Below are 18,812 nucleotides of genomic sequence, written 5' to 3'. Positions count from 1 at the left end.
CTGTCAAAAATGTTGAATTATTCTTTCTGACAAACAGGTCCAAATACCTTGCTAGTCAACTCCACTATCTGGGCCAGGTTTGATTTTTGCATCCTTTCATTGAATCTTCACCGCTTTTGGTATTTTACCTACAACATTTACTCTACTCTTTGACTATAACTGGCCTAGTGCTTTGGTATGACATTGAATTCTCTTGCAGCACATATTCTCTAATCCTTCTGTTCACACCATTGTTGAACAAAGATTCTGTGGGAACAATTCCATGCTGGTGATGTTGTCACTCTGCTAGTTATTGGTGCCACTTAAAAAGCAATTGCTTCTGTAAATGGCCACACTGGCACCTAATTTTGTCTCCCGGCTATGTTTTTAAAGCCACTTTCAAAATACCACTGCCTTCAGCTTCTTCTGAATGTAAATGCTGGCATCTGAATTAAGGACAGAAATAGTGCACTCTAGATTGCTGAAAAGATTTTTGTCTTACAAATTGTGCAGAGCTTGTGCTTGTGCTGAATTCAAATTTATTTTAATTAATGATAATGAGTTTCCTGAACAGTGATTAGAAGTCCCATTATATTCTTCCAGTCAATTTGCTACTTGATTAGGCACTCTTCATCTCTAAAATTGTCACTCTGCATCTACATAGTTTCAATATCACCTAGGTTTGTATGAGGATTTTGTCATAATAGTCGAACCAATGACAGTGGAACATAATCTTCAATTAGTGCCTATTATATCCAAGATCAGCAACGTATTTTCTCCAGGATTGAAAATAATGCAACACCATTATTACTCTTGTCACTATCCCTAATCCTACATGATTTAGGTACCATGGGACCTACTGCTTTCCGCCCATAAACATGAGTTCTGACTTGGAAGTTGAAGGCAGTTCTTCAGAACCATATCTCAGCGATGCCTACCATTATTTGCCTCTAAATGTGGAAGTGCATTAAGTATATCAACGTCAATAGTACTGTTCAAACCTGTTAGGTGAGTGCCTAGCGAATAATCGTCGATGTTTACGTTTGTCTGGTACATGAATTCTGTCATTTTGAGTCTCTTGCCTCGACATATTACATCAGTAACAGTTTTTTCATGTAAAACGAGATATGATTGAAAGCATGGATTGCTTCTTTGTGTTTGTTTCTTACCTTTTCCAGTATAATCTGTATCAGCTTGAAGCTGTGGTCCCATAGAATCACAATTGTGAACTCTTTTATTATCACTCATTTCCTCTTTCATACTTCTGGATTTCATGCGGAAACATAGGTCCTTTCAATCTAACACTATACGTAAACATTACTGACAATCAGAAGCTCAAATCCTTTGCAGTTGAACCACAGAATCCTGGAAACTACATCAGTGTGGGCTAAGTCTATGTCCTTTCAGTGGCCATTCTAGTCACTTGATAGGAACCTTGGAGCAACTCCTTCCAATAGAGGATCCTTTCAAGATGCCCTTTTTATGAATGCTATAAATTTTCCCTGCAAGTACATTCATAGATCTCTGGCAGATGTCAGTCCAGTACATCAGATGGGCCATGTGTGGTGGTTAGCATCTTAAATCATGTTTTCAGGCACAGATTTTAGTATCATCATTCATCTTGGATAAAACAGTTTGAAAATCCTGTACTCTGTTAGTGAAATGCCTGATTTTAACAGCCACATACATGATGCATCCACTGCTGGTGTCACGACCCGGTCTATGACCGCCAACACAAGAACGGTGCTATAAAAACATCCTATTTATACTAAACCTCAGAACATACGTATCATAAACAAAACTGTTTAGAATTGTTACAGTAATTCATAAATTTTCAAAATATATTACATAAAACCAATAAAATCAAATATCACTTTAAAATAATCTATAATACTCATTACATTGTCAAAATCAAAACTTTAATTAAAACAGTTTAATAGTGGAATATTTATGACATCAAATCAAAACTTAAAAGGAAAGTCTCGCGAAACAAGTAAGACATACCGACCAAAATTAAAAAAACAAGGGTATTCAACAAAATCTACCTGCTAACAGAAACTAAAATCCTGAAATAATATTAAAAATAAGAGGTGAGTTCAACCAACTCAGTGAGAGAATAATATTTAATAAACATTTTAGATATTAATAGTTTGCAAGTCGATTTATTTTGATACACACACACATTAAGCATATTGTCATAAAATAGTGGAATATATGTCAGAGATCAGATGACACCTAAAGATGATCATTGTAGGAGGATCAGTCGTCATAAGCTGATGACTCTCTCACTAGCTAGGTATACAAAACACCACATGCACATAGATCAACTACTCTCCATTAGTATAAAGTTACTGACAAGTCCTATATCAAGACATAATAGATATTCGTATAATTATCAAAGCAATGTATATCATATCAAATAGAATTTAATTTAATAAAATACGAGTGCAAATCCAAGAATAAATTAGTACTCAGAAAATAAAGCAACAAATATAAATATTCAAGAAATTAACTAGTTTTACTCATCATATAATCAATATAGATATTTATTTATATTACATGCATATTAAAAATTATCTCACTCACTCGGAAAATATAGAAGTAAAAGGAATATCAGATAAAAGACTGAAAAATTCTATTTAGGATCATTAGAAGTATCTACAACAAATATACATAATATACTAAAAAACAACACAAATAAAAGACTCCAATGTGTAAGAGAAAACCAGGTTTAGTCTCTTAAGTTTAGGGACTAAAATGCTAATTTTTAGAAATCAAGGACCAAAATATAATTTTACCATAATTGGATGACCAAACTATAAATGTCAGAAATACATAACCATATTGAAATTTCACCCATAATCCATCTTGAATTCCATCTAGAATCTCAATTTACATTCAAGGGACCCAATTATGATTTTCCAAAGTTTAAGGACTAAACTGTAAATCTCCAAAAAAGGAGGGACTAAACTAAAAATTACACAAATCAAATATCAAACCGAGATTCATCATCTTTAACCTCATAAGAATACTGCCAAGAATTCCAAAATACATTTCAGGAGTTAATTTCTCATAAATCTATGATCAAAATAAAATTTCATCATCTTCAACCTCAAGACCACTCTGTTTAGATTTTCCAGTAAAGTTGAAACAAATTTCTTAATCCATAACAAATCAATTCACAAATCTTTATTTTTAACAACACATCCAAAATCAATCACTTAACCTTAAACTCATAATAATCATAAATCAATCTTAACAACATAAATTTCAAATCTTTATAAACCCTAATCTCTTTTTTAATCCTTCCATAAACAAATCAAAATAACATAAAAAAAACCCTACCTAAAAAATAATCTAAATTGTAGGGGTGAGCAAAAAAACCGAAAAACTGATTAAACCGAGAAAACTGGAAAACAAATAACCGAAAAAACCAAACTGAAAAAAAACCGATTAATCCTATTAAAATTTTGAAAAAACCGGCCGGTTCGGTTTTATAAGCAAAAAACTGAAAAAACCAAACCGAACCGTACCGAAACCGAAAAAACCGAGCCAAACCGGAAAAACCGAGCCAAAACCAGAAAAAAACCGAGCCAAACTGGAGAAAACCGAGCCAAACCGGAAAAACTGAACCAAACCGGTTTGAACTGGTTTTTGTCCTAAAAAACCGAACCGAAACCGGTCGGTTTGAACCGGTTTCGGTTTTTTTAAAAAAAAAATTTTGATTTGGTTTTTATTTTTTGATAAAAACCAAACCGAACCGAAAATAATCACCCCTACTAAATTGACTGGAACCTGCAACAAATTCATGGTTGCTCACCTTTTGTTGACAAAGATGCTTGCTATCGCAGTTATAAAATTCGGCCCAATCTGGCAGGTTAACTTGATAGCCTGCCGAACCATAGTCTAGCATTATTGTCTCACAGGATATTTCTTCTCAACTGTTTAACCTTTGATCTTCTTTACTTTTATCTGGGGTTTTTACCAAGTTAATCTACTGAGAGCATGGGGGAAGTATGTAAATGTACTGGCATTATGTAGTACATCCAGTGAATCACAATTAGACGTCTTCCTTTGAAAACCAAGTGCTCTTGAATGGAGAATTAACAAACTCATAGAGGATACAAAAGCAGATTTTGGTAATAAATTGTACTTATGCTAGATTTTTGGAGGTAATTTCTAAAAATTGAAGAAAAAGAAGAGGAAAGAAAATCCTGCACTTAAAACGAAACAAAGAAGAAAAAAGTGAGCAGCAGGAACACAAAATCAAAATGAACTGCATCATCTCTTAGGAAATAGAATTTCTCCATCTTCCAGGTGTCTTTCTAGTCTGTTCTTCAGGAGCTGCAACCTGAGACCCGATTTCGTTGTTTTCCAAATTTGTCATCTTGGTAAATTTGCCAAGTTTCTTCCACCCTGTGGTCCATGCTGATGTTTGTTTCTTATTTGTCATCTTATCAAACTTTCTCTGCAAATTATCCATGTCATTCTGGAGCTCAAGGTATTTAGCCTTCACGGTTTCGAGTTCAAACTTGAGAGTGTTAATGTCCTTCTTAGCTGTTGCCCATCCTTCTTGGAATGACTGTGGTGTCCCTTCAAGTAGAGTTTTTCTGTTTGATATCATAGGCTGGTACTGAGCTTCACTAGATTCTTTCAGAGTATTGTTTGCTAATGAATTGCTTATTTTCACCTGCTCAGAAAAGAGTACTTGGACTACAACTCTAAGCGGTAGTCTTTCATTTTGAGCAGCATGCATGCAAGCATCAATTGAGAGTTTTTGGCAGTCCATCACCCGACAGAGGCGCTTCCTTTCATGCTCAGATAATGATGGATGAGCCTATTGAATAGTGATCCAGAAAGTATTTCAAAAAAAGAAATTTGCATTTTCAAATTGCTTAACATATGGCCAAAGTATAGAATACTTGAACTATAATTTAATTTCTTTCCTTTGAAGCTTTCTTCATGAAACTAGGCTTACATTTCTACTAATTCCTTATCACATATCAGTTTCTTAATTAGCAATAGCTTTCTGCCAACTCCTTCAAGCTGATAAATTCATTTTTGACATTGTTACTGCTTTCGTTGTCCTGATGAGCTATATCTGATTATGATGGAAAAAAATGTCTGCCTGTGGTCATGGTTTTACAGGGGGGACCATTATATGTGATAGTATGTCTTCTTCCTCTTTGACCTGAGGGTATGTCTTTTTCAAATTTATAATTTATTTCCAATTATCATATGCTCTTTGTCTACATCTATGCACTGGTATGCCTACTTATCAACAGGTTCACATGCACAATTTGGTCCTGTTTCTAGACCTCTAATCAGCACTCTCTATTTCAAGTACCTAAAGCTCAAATTTGAACGAGGCTTCTTACTTATAGAGTCCTAAAAATAAATTCTGTAAATACAAATAAGGAGAAGGAAAGGAATTACCTTAAGATAAGAATCGATTGCTCTATAGAGTCCATCGTCGCAGGTCCTTGCGGATTCAGGCAAAGCTTCTGCCAGTACCTGGAACTTCGTCAGTGAAAGGTTTCTATCTCTTGACACCTCTGTAAGATAACTGTCAACAAGCCTTGCTACTCTCATTTTGGAACTTGTATTAGCACTCCTTTGAGTTCCATCGTGCATATTTTTGTCAGAAAATGTTTGTCTGCTTGGACTTGAACTTTCTGTTTGTTCTTGAACCAGAAAATGCTCGAGAAGTCTCTGAACAAGATCCACATCAAACAAAGTTTCATTTTTATTGTAAGAAGGTACTAGAAGGTCTGCCAAAGTAGCCTGTTCAAACTGCATTCCGACGCGCTTCTCCAATTCAGTAACCAGAGCAGGTGCCACTTTCAACATGTTTGCCATTCTCAGCAGGCGAAGAAGGAAGCTGCAAGAGACACTATCCTTCTGTGGCGGGATTATGCTGATTAGGCTCTCGATGATCATCCGTTGATCTTTGGCCTGAACTGTTGGGGTGTCATCTTTAGTTCCTGCCACAATCATATGGAGTCCACCTTTCCAACTGATGCCTCCACTACTACTACTACTATTACTGTTGCTGCTATTGCTTGCTTCATCTATAAAACCTCCCCCATTTTGAATCAAACCTGGAAGCCATTTTCCTGCATAATGCACAATTGCAGCTCCAGTCAATTCAAACCTCATACCCTTTACCTTGATTGCAGTAACGACTCTAACAAAGTGATCAATCCTAAGGATTGAAACATCTTCAAACCACCAATCAGGAGGAACTTGGGAGTTTCTACTAGGACTTGAATCCTTCATCTCATTCCATTTTGGACTAGAAACTTTAGGGGGTTTTCCTGTGTATGCCCACCTTATTCCTTTAGGATTGGCACAAGCCTTCCAAGCAATGGACTCGCTGCATCTTCGAACAATCTGAAGGTTCTCCGCCCATGGTGAGAGCTTCTCACTGCTTTTCAATACCAATATAGAATCTCTCCATGAAGATAGCACCACGTAACTGAGAAATGCTTCGGTTTTGAAAATAAGATTGCCTTCTTCCAAGTCCTCTGTCATTTCAAGGTACTCTGCAGCACATCTGAGGCCAGAGATATTGGCTGCTGTTAGATCAACAGCAATTCCATAGCAGAATTTTGCTGCAAGCTCAAACGCCTCCGGTCCACCCGGAAGATCATCCAATGCTACCTTGTTAAGGTCCAGGTCACGCGATTCGTATATTAGTCTATTCATTTTTCCACTCCTTGAAAGCAACGGATACTTTCACAAGAACAGAAACAACAAAAAAAGGGTCAGTAACACAATTCTTAAACTATCTTCTAGTTATTGAATTCTGAAATACAGAAGCTTAAGAGGAGAGAAATTCAAGCATCACAAGAGAAAAATAAGTACCTTATGCAAGTGGAAATTTACATCTCCAACCTGAACTAGAAAATCACTTGGAATATCAGTTGCGACATACCTGCATATCAATCAAATCCCACCTAATATCTCAGAAGTTCATGTGCAAAACAAGCTAAACTACTAGCCTGAAGAAGAACCATTTCAAACTCGTCTATGCTCAAACTTTGTCATGATACTATAGACATGACATAAAAAAAGAAAAGCAACCAACCGAAAGTTGAAGAATCTCATAGTTTACAGCATGAAACTTTACTAAAGTTTCTATTTTTCAGATACATACCATGAGTGGTCTCTTTGCTCAAATCCATCAGTCTCGACACCATGCTTGCTCGAGGAAAGGATTCCATTTCCATAATCTCTACCAGTAACAGATTCACTCTCAGAGTCCCACATGATGTCGAAACAAGAAAATCCAAGAAAGCCTGAGCAGGGTTTTTCTCAGGAAAAGAGCCCTTCTAAAACAGAGTTGAAGCAGAGAAAACAAGCAACAAAAGCAGGCAAAACAACAAGTAAAACAACACAGAGGGTTGATGAGAAAGAGAAGGAGAAGAACCCCACATGGGGGTGCTTGGAATTATCTCTCAACTGTCGGCTTCTTGGGGATTTTCAAGAGACTCTCTTACATTACAGTCTGTGAAGTAATGGGCATGGAATTTCGCACTAGTTTGGGATCATTTTGAGTTAGGTTGCATAATTCTTAAGACACTTCTCTTTCTTCATAGCTCTGCGCACAAAACACTGAAACATTCAGTTTCTAATCTTTCATATCATGCTTTTTTGTGGTTTGTTTTCCCTTTGTGTTTTCTCTTTTCATTCATTTTTTTGCTACTATTGATCACATTCCAAGACAACATTCTTATGTGGACAAGAGAGAATGAGAAGTTAATTTTTTCTTAAAGTAACAGGAATTATATTTATGGGAGTGGACCATCACTTTTAATGATTTTGGTTCCTTCCCATTACCGTGCAAAGGAATATTTATTTTTGAGTTTTGAAAGTATTTTTAAAATTTTTTTAATTTTTTTTTAAATTAATAATTTATAGTATTTTTAGATCATTTTAATGTGTTAATGTTAAAAATAATTTTTGAAAAATAAAAAAAATATTATTTTAATACATTTCCAAGTGAAAAGTACTTAAAAAACAATTACTAATACACTCTCAAATATTCCCTAAATACCTCGATTAAGTTTCTACTTCTCATTTACAACAAACTTGTGCCAACTTGTAGTTTTCAATTGTATTTCATTGTGTTTTAAATGTGTATTTGTCTTAAAAATACATTGATTTTAAATATGTATTTCAACTTAATTAATGTATTTCGAAGCTTGAAAAATATTTTGCATGACAATATCAAATACTGACTATAAATCCTGCCTCAATCATGAGATAGTCGAGTTAGTCAACTAATCAATCAAATTTTTTTATTTAAATAATGACATTTTAGTTTTTAAATTAAACAATATCATTTTAATAAAAAAATCAAATTAAAAACTGAAACATATCAACACCGAACTAGATTTTATAACTATGATAACAAAAATGTTTGGGAACAAAAGTGAACAATCATGGTTTGAACCAAAACTAGTGGTAAATTCAGAGAAATCTTATTGTCTAGAAACATGTACAAATGCATGCAGAAGCAAGATCAAAAAAAAAAAAAAAAAAAAAAAAAAAATTTCAATTTGCTGTGGCATCATTGGTAGGTCCATTAGTTTCAGTTAAAGGAGTGTTTTATTTATTTATTTTATTTTTTGTGTCAGCAAGAAATGATAAGCATGCCCCCCCATCCATCCATAGACTAGCTAGCTAGCTAGCTGGATTAGTAACAAGTATTTTTGGCCTTTTTATAAGGCTGGTGATGGCCTTCTTCCCCACTCATCAGAAGCACTCTAGAAATACACAGACTTTTTTACTATTTGGAGATGTGTATTTGATTGATTATTGTCTGAGACTTGACTCCATGTCCTTTTTTGCCTCTTCCATCCTGACCCTACCTCCCATTATCTATTTTTCTCCTTTTCCAATTTTTGTGTTGTTTATATGCACAATGTGTGTCTATTTTTTTTTCCCTCCTGGTTTTACAGCTAAGTGATTCTCTGATGGCTAATTTGTGTGTACTGAAATCAAGCTCTCTTTTCCAGGTTATTTGGGTAAGAATTATTGTTTTTTTTTTTTTTTTGTTGAAGATTTTGCTTTTATGGCTCAAGTTGAATCTTGAATTTTTGTTGTTAAAGTAGAAATAAATTGTGACTTGACTATCAAGTCTTGGATATAAATCCAGAGGGGCTAGACTTACGGATGAACTTGGAACTCGGCAAATATAATTCTTGGACTACTACAGGTTGAAAAAAAAAATAGGGTAAAAATCTTCATATTACTTATTTAAATATTACAACTTATAGGATCATTAAATACTTAATTTTAAAATTTTAAAAATTAGTTAAGATACGTATAAGCTGACCTATATACTCACAATTACTAAATAAAAACAAATAGGGTAAAGAATTGACCTCCTAATTCAGTTAAAAAACATAGCTTAATATGCGACTCAATTAATCCAAGGTAAAACCTACTGTTTTTTTTTTTTTTTTTTTATCGAATCAACATTGTTATGATGTTTTTTTAAAAAAAATTAAGTAAACTTGGATTGATTTTTTCGATCAGGTCCTTTCCCCGACTCGTTTTATAACTATACCATATATCAAGCCAACAATTTGTATGTTTATAAGTGCATTATTATGATGAATAAACTTGAGAGAGAATTAAGTATTTCAGGAGTGCAAAATCATATCATTAAGATGATGAACATATGGCCTTAGATTGTTGTTATCGCATGTGTAATTATGTTAATTTGTTTTCCAGAATAATAATGTTGATCATTAATTAAGATTTTCTTATCTTTCAGGTGTTGACTCCTTCATCATCATCTTGTAAACTTTCCTTTGCGGATCCCACATATATTAGTACTATGTAAACCGCATTGATATTGAAATTTCAATGGAAGATCTGACATGAATTCTTGGAAGAAGATAGTAACTACTCAATAAGGTGGGACAAACATTCCATGACCATTACACACCCATGCCACCTTTTTTTTTTTTGTGTTTTTGTTATTTTAAAAATATTTTTTAATTAACAATATATTAAAATTATTTATTTAATTTAAAAAACACCTAAAAAGAGTTGTGGGATGCTGAGGAGTTGGATTTTCTCCCTATGTTATTATTTAATATTTTAATTTTAAAAGATATTATAAAATAAATTTCTTACAAACCCATTACTTTAAATATAAATAATATACTTAAACTCACAGTTGTTGTTAGTGCAATATATGATCTATTTTAGACCTAAATTGTTGGATCACTAGGTTAATATAATCAATTATTTTTCTAAAATAACAACATTTCAGTTTTAATTTTTTTTTTTATTAAAGTAGACCTGGTGAAGTCTCATCTTGATTTGATCAAGTTGTAGATCAACTCATCAAGTTGCTTGAGTTTAACCAGATCAATATTCATAATGATTTAATTTGAAATTAAACATGACATGGGTTAAGCTTCAAAATACCAAGTCGATCTGTCAGGTCGGACAAATTTAATAACTATATTTAAAAAATACTTAATTTTAATATATAAAAATTAGAGAACATCCCAAAGAAGGAGAACAGGGTTATTCCCATTGAATAATCTAATAATTGCCAAAAACGAGAAAAAAATTTTGGTATAAATTTGCACCTTTTTCTTTGGATTTATAAGGTGTGGGGTTTTGGGATCATCCAATTAATCTCAAGAATAACTTTTTGGTCACACATGCATTGTGTTATGAAAAGCTCAAAGTGAGTCCAAGAGTCTTCAGCCAAATTCTTCTGATTGATTAACCTTTTGTGAAAAAAAGTGAATGTGGAAACAAGAACAATAATTTTTAAATTTGGGCATAGAAAAAAGAGTTCTGTACATAATTATTTGTGCTCCTTTTCTGTAAGGATTTCAACGACAGGAAGATTGAGAATGAGAGGTATTTACGAGAATGAGACGGTAAGTGGTTGATTTTAAAAGTGTTATTTTTGTTTGAAAATGTATTAAAATAATATTTTTTTAATTTTTTTTAAAATATTTTCTTAAAATACTCAAAAAATTAATTTAAAGTAAAAAAAAATTTTAAATATTTTTAAAATACTTTTGAAATAAAAAACAAACGGTCGTAATATGAAACCACCTCTTGCCTGACAGTGATAGAGATAAGGGTGATGGGACCCTCTGGAGCTCTTTAGAGCCTGGGATATTGTTTCCTACCCTCAATCTGCTGGCAGCTAAAATGTTTCTTGATTTTGAAAGAGAAGCTATTATTGTCTAGCAAATAAAACCTTTCCTTAATTCTCATATATGGATTTTTCTTTGAGGAATTTCCATGATTTCTCAGTAATATTATTTTGATCGATAAAAAAAGAAATTCCATATAGAAGTTTCCCCCACATTGCTTAAAAATTGGAAGATTTAGTAAAATTCTCTTTGCTTCAATAAAAAATATTACAAAAAAGAAAAAAACTCTTCTAAATTAAAATTTTGATATCCCTTATGAAAGTTTAAGACCATAACTGAGCAAAAAGAGAGGAAACTCCAGGCATGCAGACACAACTGATTTCTATATTTCTAGCTCATGCATGTATCATTCAACGTATATAGATCGAAATCCAGACCTGTAATCAGTTGCAAGTCAGATTCTTGGGTACAACGTACGACAATAAAAGTTGACACCAACCCTAGTAATTGGGTGATGGCCATGTGGGGATGCTTCCATCTTCGTCGGACAAGAAGCCATGCATTTTGGTTGTGATATCGCAAGCTACGATGTAGCAAATACTTACTGAATATTATGCAGATCATAATCAAGGAGGGAAAATCAACTTTAGGATCATATTAATCTTGTTTAACTACTAATCGTTTAATAATTTTTAAAATGCATGGTTCACCCAGTTAATTACTGCCATGTTCATGTGAAAAAACTCTGGCATGTAAATCATTTTCCATTCAAAAACATGTCAAATCCAAGAGATTAATGATCTTCAATCAAGGCCCACTACTTCAACTAATCATTCAAGAAGCTCTAAACTCAAGCTTTTTTTTACCATCCATTCAACAGTAAACTACCTTGGTTATCAGCCAAACTCAGATGTACCTTCAATCGATCTTATCAACTGGTGATTGACTTGTGCAGTGATATGGATGGAAAATGAGTGATTTTGGACGTTTTTATATCATAATTATTTTGTATATATCTTGTGGAAATTCAGAGACAGCGAGGTGTTTGAATAAGGGTGGTGGTGGGAAATGAGCCACGTTAACATCCAATGCCATTTTCCCCACATGCATGTCCCCATTAGCTGTTGGGGTTTGGCAAGACATGATAGCCTCATCTTGGTTCCTTGAAATACGTATATACATACAGTAAAAATAGTGAATTTAACTTTTTTTTAAAGTTTCAAGTACCGTTTAAACACATCTACAGTTATTTAGAATTTATAAAAAGATCGGATATTCTTTTCAATTTTAAATATTTACTTTAAGACTGATTTTTCACAAATCACAACCTATATAAGTGTTCGACTTATAACGATAATTTATACGAATTATTATTGAAAAATCTTTTAAATCCTTTTAAAATAAAGAGATTCTTATACATTAGAGTATTAGCTCTCTCTCTCTCTCTCTCTCTCTCTCTCTCTCAAACAACTCCGTCCACCAGAGATTAGAAAATGAAATTATTGGAGTAATCATGTAGTAGAAAAGGAAATAAATGGAGGAGACCACGTCGATCACACTGTCTAACCTTAGCTGGCTGAACTGATAGTGTTGTCCTGTAGTTAATTAGTTGGTGTATATATATATATATCGAACACCAATAATACAAGCGAAATTTCTATCCAATCCAATCCAGTATAGTATAGTATAATTACTTTCATAGTTATCAAACCTTGTTAAGGCTAACCATGAGTCATCAAGTCTAGCAGCTAAGTTGTTGAGTTAATTCTCGAGTCATTAAGTTAATTTGGATGAATCTTCTAGGATAGAAATTAAAAATTAATAAAATAATGTTACTTTAGATAAAAAAATAAAATATTTTGAATTTTTTTTTGAAATTAACATAATCAGTCACTCTTACCCGAGTTTTATAAAACAATCATTCTACGGATCAGCTAATCAAATCACTTGAGTTTAATTATTTTAATATCCAAAACAATTAAAAATATTATTTTTGCTTTTCAAAAATCTTTTTGAAAAAAATTGAATTTTGATTTTATTTTAAATTAATATTTTTTTGGTATTTTTAGATCATTTTAATGCGCTGATATCAAAAATAATTTTTAAAAAAATTAAAAAAATATTATTTTAATATATTTCTAAATAAAAAATATTTTAAAAAATAATCTCAACCATAATCTTAAATAGGCTAATTTTAAATTGGTAATTTATAAAATCTACTAGACCAGACCAGGGTTTAATTATGGTAACTTCTACATATGAGTGTGGATGATACACAATTTCAATCCAACCGTGCAATTGTTTTTGGACCCACTTCACTTTTGAGTTCCGAAGGAAGAAAAAATGGACAGAGCCCATCTAGATATATGTTACATTGTTTTAGCTCGGCCGAAACTATGAAGAACTAGGTCCATTCGAGGGTTCCATTGATGAATGATATGAGAATGTTTCGGACACCAAAGGTACAGACATAACTACATGTATAGACATACAGAGGTATGTATGTGTCTATGAAATTTTGTTGGTAACAACAGGCTGCCTCTCCATTGTTGTGTTTGCATTATTATTGACATTGTAGGGCTTGCCAATTTTAATTCCTGCTTAGACGGGCCACGAAGCTTAAGCTTTTTTGAAAAGCTAATAAGTCGACTCATCGTCAATATATGTTTATGCCTGTCTAGCTCCATTTGTGGCTGCCTAATTCAGCAAATAACATGTTAGTTTTTTTTTTTTTTTTTAATTAACGTGGGTGTTCAAGCCAGCTTGCGTGTACTTTGACTAATCTCACGGGCCCTGAAGTTAACGACCATGTAAGCCTCCAGTGGCCATCATATTAGCAACCACAGGACTCGAACCTGAGACCACAAAGGAAGCAAACCCTTTAGTCTCAAGCTCTTATCACTGAGCCACCTACTAGATAGTTACATGTTAGTTTTTATTAGTTAGTTTTTTGCTGTTAAATTAATGTTTAAATGCCTGTTTGTTTCCGTTGTTGCTTCTGTTTTTGAAGGAAATCACGGAAAATCATTGTTTGGTAACGAGTATAACTTTATTTACTGTTCATGGACCCCACCATTAATTGCATTTAAAACGCAGAGTCATTAAAAGCAGCTCAATGCTGCTTTCCTTTTCTTCCCGTGGAGAGTGAATCACTCTCCACTGTTCACAGAGTAAATTATAATTCACTCTCCACTGTTCACTTAAATGAATAGTGGAGTCATTCTCCACTGTTCCGGCTGGATCGGGTCGGGTCCGGTCCAAAGCTAAATGCATTGAACTAGGTCCGACCCAGTAAGATAAAAAAATTAAATTAAATTTTTTATTTTTAATTGTGTTTTATTCGAAAAATTAGTGTTTAACATTATAAAGTATCACTACATAAATTAGATGAAAATTGCTTGATGACGTAGTATTTGCAGAATTTGATCGCAATTCCAATTTTGTTCCTGATTATATTTTACTTGATGTTGTTACGCGCGTGCTTAAGAAACTAAGGAAATTGTAGTCCTTATCAGATGTATTTAATTTATACGTGATGGAATTGTAAATAGTTTAGTGTAACAATAAAAAATATTTTATATAAAATATTATTTATTTCATGATGTAATAGCAGTAGTTAAATCTATAATATTTAAATTAAAAACCATCAATATTAATATATATATTTTTAAAATTATTTAATAACCTCTATTTAAAAAGTATTTTTAACCAAACACATTAAATTATTTTTTGTTCAATTTTAATTTCAACCACATCGTAAGATATTTTGTTTCCTTGATTCAATTAAGTCTATACAGATCTTAGAATGAAAAATTAATTTACTAGCAAACTAGGCTGATGTTTGATTAGAATAGTATTTGATTACAATTTTAAAATAGAAAAAACAAAGTTAATGGAAATAGAGATGAGATATCTTTTATACCTCTTGGTTTTTTTTTTTTTATAAAAAAACTATAACTCATTTCAAAATTGTTTATTTGTTTTTTTTCTTCCAACTAAATATATTTTTATTCTTTTTATATCTATTTTTTCTAAGAGACCAACAAAAAACAATTTAAGATCTTATTTAGAGAAAAACTTAGGGTTTGTCTAATATTACGATCTAATTGTGTTTTAGAAAATATTTGATTTTTTTGCTTTAATTTTTTTTTAGATTGTACTGATATTAAAAATAAATTTAAAAAAATAAAAAAAATATTATTTTAATATATTTTCAAGTAAAAAACAACTTATACTATATTTCTAAACAAAAACATTAGTATGTGTTACACTCGAGCCGCTCGAGTATAATCCTATTGAATAAAAATAATAATTTGTTGATTAGTGTAAAAAAAATAAAATTCAATAACAAACAATACAATGTCACTGAACAGTTGTTTAAATGACCTTAATTTTATCTTCCAAGAGGTCTTAATTTCAAAGCTATCTCATAAGAAAGTACGCATTGGAAAGGAAAAAAATGAAACAAAAAATCTGTCATCAAGAGAGCAAGTTAGCTAGCCACAAGCACAAATAGAAGCTGAAGCATTAGTCTTATTTGCTGCTGCCTCCAACTTCTTTATTTTAACTTCATTGAGAACTTTTTTAGCCCACTCAGTAAAGTAAGTCTCGTTGAGTCCAATCTTGCCAGTCTTGTAAATTGTCATGCACCGGCGATCATCTTCGCCGTAGGGGCATTCATCTCCATTAGGGTCTCGCCATGCTCCTTGGTGTCTCATCCCAGACCAGCCTGCCAACCAGTGAAAAACATATTGGCCTACACCAGCAAGTTTTAACCATCCTTTTGGGAAGAACTCCATGACACTGCTGTTTTTGTCCATTAGGAACAAGTTTGTTAACTGAGCACCATGAGCAGATGCTAGAATATCTGTCAAGCTCATCAACTTCACCTGGGAATATCAAGAAAATATTTATCAAGCATTGGCTTCATTAATGTAAGAAGGTGTTGATCATATACAATCATTTTGTGTTTCTTTAACTAGACTACTAGCAAAGATAGACAGTATTTAAAGTGTTGAGCAGATGAAGCTGAGCGTTCAGGCAAAACTGTCCCGCGAGGAAAGGTAAGATAGAAATCTGGCTATGAACAAAATTGTTATTTGCTATGTCTCATGTTTGCATCAAATACTAAAACAAGTAAAGTTCCTATATTGTTCTACCTTAACAATTTGGAGTGTACTCGAAATTAATGTGCTTGATGTAGAATTTATAACATTTCACACAATCAATGGTTATTTATGCTAGCTATGGCATTCTCTTACTTTGAAGTTTGAACTCACCAAAAATTGGGGAGTGGCCTTTAATGCTGTGTACATGCTATCATGTGGCCTGCCTTTTGGGCAAGTCTTGAGCCTCACTCAATAGAGCTTTCTTTAGGGAATATTAATATTGAAGATTTCTTGACCATAAGAAATGAAAATCGTTGACTCTTTATCTTTTCCTTCTCCATGAATTTCGCAAATCAAATGAACGAAGACAATTTTCAGCAAAATCTAAACTTGGGCTTGCCTGTTGATACGAAAAGGTAGAACAAGTGCCAGCATGACCTCCACCTTCTCTCAAATAAAACAACGCACATGACCAGCAACCTTATGAGCACATATGTGTTTGTGTAAACATTTTCAATATAGTAGTCCTAAGTGCTGTGCTAAAAGGCTCTTCTCTTTAAGGTTGTCAATGCATTCTCTCTACTGGGATTCACACATATCCCACTAGCTAGTTAAAATACTTAATGTGTTTTAGGTTGTAATTATTAATGAAAAAAGAGAAAATAGACAGAATCTTACAAACCTGCTCGCAAAATGTTAGATTGTTGGAGTATGCCACCATCAACCTGCACCCATCTATCTTAGCGCACTCCTTCTCAAAGATTCCAATCACTGCAGATTCATTCTTGAATGATCTTGTACCAGTTCTCATGAACAGGGTCATGCCAATCACTGGTAAACCTTGCTTATTAACCTCAGCAATCCTACCTTCTAAGCTTAAATTACAATACACCTTAGCTTTGCACCTCATCAAATCATAAGTCTCAATCATCGTGTCTCTTGACATGCCTCCTTCATTGTGCCTCATCACCACAGACTTTTCAAAGCAAACTGGTTGACTATCATTAACCCCTTCAAAGTTTTCAATATATGGGGCTCCACCAAATGTTGCCTCTATTAGGATCTTTAGCCATGGACTCATATTGAACCTTAGCTCACCCCAGTGGTACAGAATCCATCTACTTGGAGATTCACACCCATTTCTTCTATGCCAAGAAACAAATGGTACCATTGCTGATAACCCATGCCAAATATTATCATAGTTATAATGGTTATATGATACAAAGGTTAGTCCTTTTAGAAGAGTGGCATTGATAGGCAATGCTTCAGGCCATGCCAGTGCATATGAATTCCAAGAACCATCATGTGTCTCCTTTCCTTTCAAGCAAAGTAACCTACCTTTTGACGATTCTGAAGGAAACTGCTGATATTGCACTTCACCTTCTTCACGAGTATCATGCATAGAGCTCATGAACCACGTGTGACCTTCAGGAGCTGTATCTGCATAGCGTAAGTCCTTAAGGGGGAGAAATGTGACCGCCTGCCGCAGTTTTTCAGCCATGGATTCGAGTTCTTGGGTGCAATTGGTTACTCTTTCCCAATGGTGCATGAGAGACCATGAAGTTGAAGATGGTGGAGCATGGAGAAACCGGATGTGGTAGAGAGTGAAGAGAGAAACGCAAAGGACTAGAAGGAAGATAGAGAGTTTAGGGGAGTAGAGAGAAGAGGCTGACATGGTAGTGCGTTGTTTAGGACAGGAAGGAGTTTTGAGAGTGGGATATGTGGGTCTGCTTAGTTCTGGAGGTGATTTGGCCATGAAAGTAATGAGATTCTTTTTCTCTCTCTCCTCAAAAGTGAGAAGTCATTGTAAAGAAATTAGATCACCATATCATGCATAGTTCTCTTGCTTAAAAACTATACAGTTGAGTAGAAAACAAACCCCCCAAATTAAATGTGGTGTCAAATGGAAGCAAGATAGTCAAAAGAAGAAAACAAGAGTAAAGGTAAAAAAAAAAAAAAAAAAAAACAGGAAAGATGCAATCATGTGACCACAACTTGCATAGACTTACAAAACTGAAATAACTTGCACATGCAGTTTCTGCACATATCCTGAAAGTGGATCTGACCGAGCTCAAAACTTGTATTGCGGTTTGTCAAGTCAAGATTATTACGAAGAAATTAATAACATTGTTTTGAATAAATAAAAAAACTGAAATGATGTTGATTTGAACAAAAATTAAGAAAAAAAACAATTCTTTGAGTTAACTCAGCAATTCTCACATAAACTTGACTAAATCAATCAAGTTACGAGTTTGAATTTCCATGCTAATCAATAAAGTTTAACTAAGCCAACATTCACTCCAACTTGAAAGAAAACCTGGCCCGGACCTAACTCTAGATTAACAGATTATCAACATCGAGTTTAATAACTATATGCTAAACTATCCCAAGTTCATGAGAATTGACTACGCTGGAAGTCGTTGGACTATTACATGATAAATTTAAACCTTTTTGTGTAATTAATGTTTATCTTCATGCTTAGGATCATACGGTCATGGTATACTTCAAAAGTCGAGCTTCATCGAAAAGCTACAATCATGCAATATTTTATTGTTTTCTTGACTTCTGAACGCAAGTTTTGACA

The 18,812-nt window shown here is 33.4% G+C and overlaps 2 protein-coding genes and 1 long non-coding RNA gene across 3 annotated transcripts; 1 reads left to right on the top strand and 2 right to left on the bottom strand.

Annotated features, from left to right (window-relative positions):
- Window positions 1–4,052: 4,052 nt before the first annotated feature.
- LOC7485049 (root phototropism protein 3) lies at window positions 4,053–7,279 on the bottom strand. The gene is made up of 4 exons (XM_002310459.4): window positions 7,139–7,279; window positions 6,847–6,916; window positions 5,416–6,714; window positions 4,053–4,816 (listed from the first exon to the last, which is right to left on the bottom strand). Exons 1-4 carry the CDS (start codon window positions 7,249–7,251, stop codon window positions 4,268–4,270), a joined length of 2,031 nt encoding a protein of 676 aa, XP_002310495.1. The 5' UTR covers window positions 7,252–7,279; the 3' UTR covers window positions 4,053–4,267.
- Window positions 6,600–7,648, top strand: LOC112328257 (uncharacterized). Its single transcript, XR_002983005.2, has 2 exons — window positions 6,600–6,745; window positions 7,131–7,648. It is a non-coding gene; the product is annotated as an uncharacterized LOC112328257 (long non-coding RNA).
- Window positions 7,649–15,415: 7,767 nt separating this feature from the next.
- Window positions 15,416–18,049, bottom strand: LOC7486077 (uncharacterized). Its single transcript, XM_024605375.2, has 2 exons — window positions 16,911–18,049; window positions 15,416–16,009 (listed from the first exon to the last, which is right to left on the bottom strand). The coding sequence occupies exons 1-2, from the start codon at window positions 17,982–17,984 to the stop codon at window positions 15,617–15,619; spliced, it is 1,467 nt and encodes a 488-aa protein (XP_024461143.2). The 5' UTR covers window positions 17,985–18,049; the 3' UTR covers window positions 15,416–15,616.
- Window positions 18,050–18,812: the final 763 nt, after the last annotated feature.

Source organism: Populus trichocarpa, chromosome 7, assembly GCF_000002775.5.
Source record: "Populus trichocarpa isolate Nisqually-1 chromosome 7, P.trichocarpa_v4.1, whole genome shotgun sequence".
NCBI lineage: Eukaryota > Viridiplantae > Streptophyta > Magnoliopsida > Malpighiales > Salicaceae > Populus > Populus trichocarpa.
This window is presented reverse-complemented; position numbering and strand designations above follow the sequence as displayed.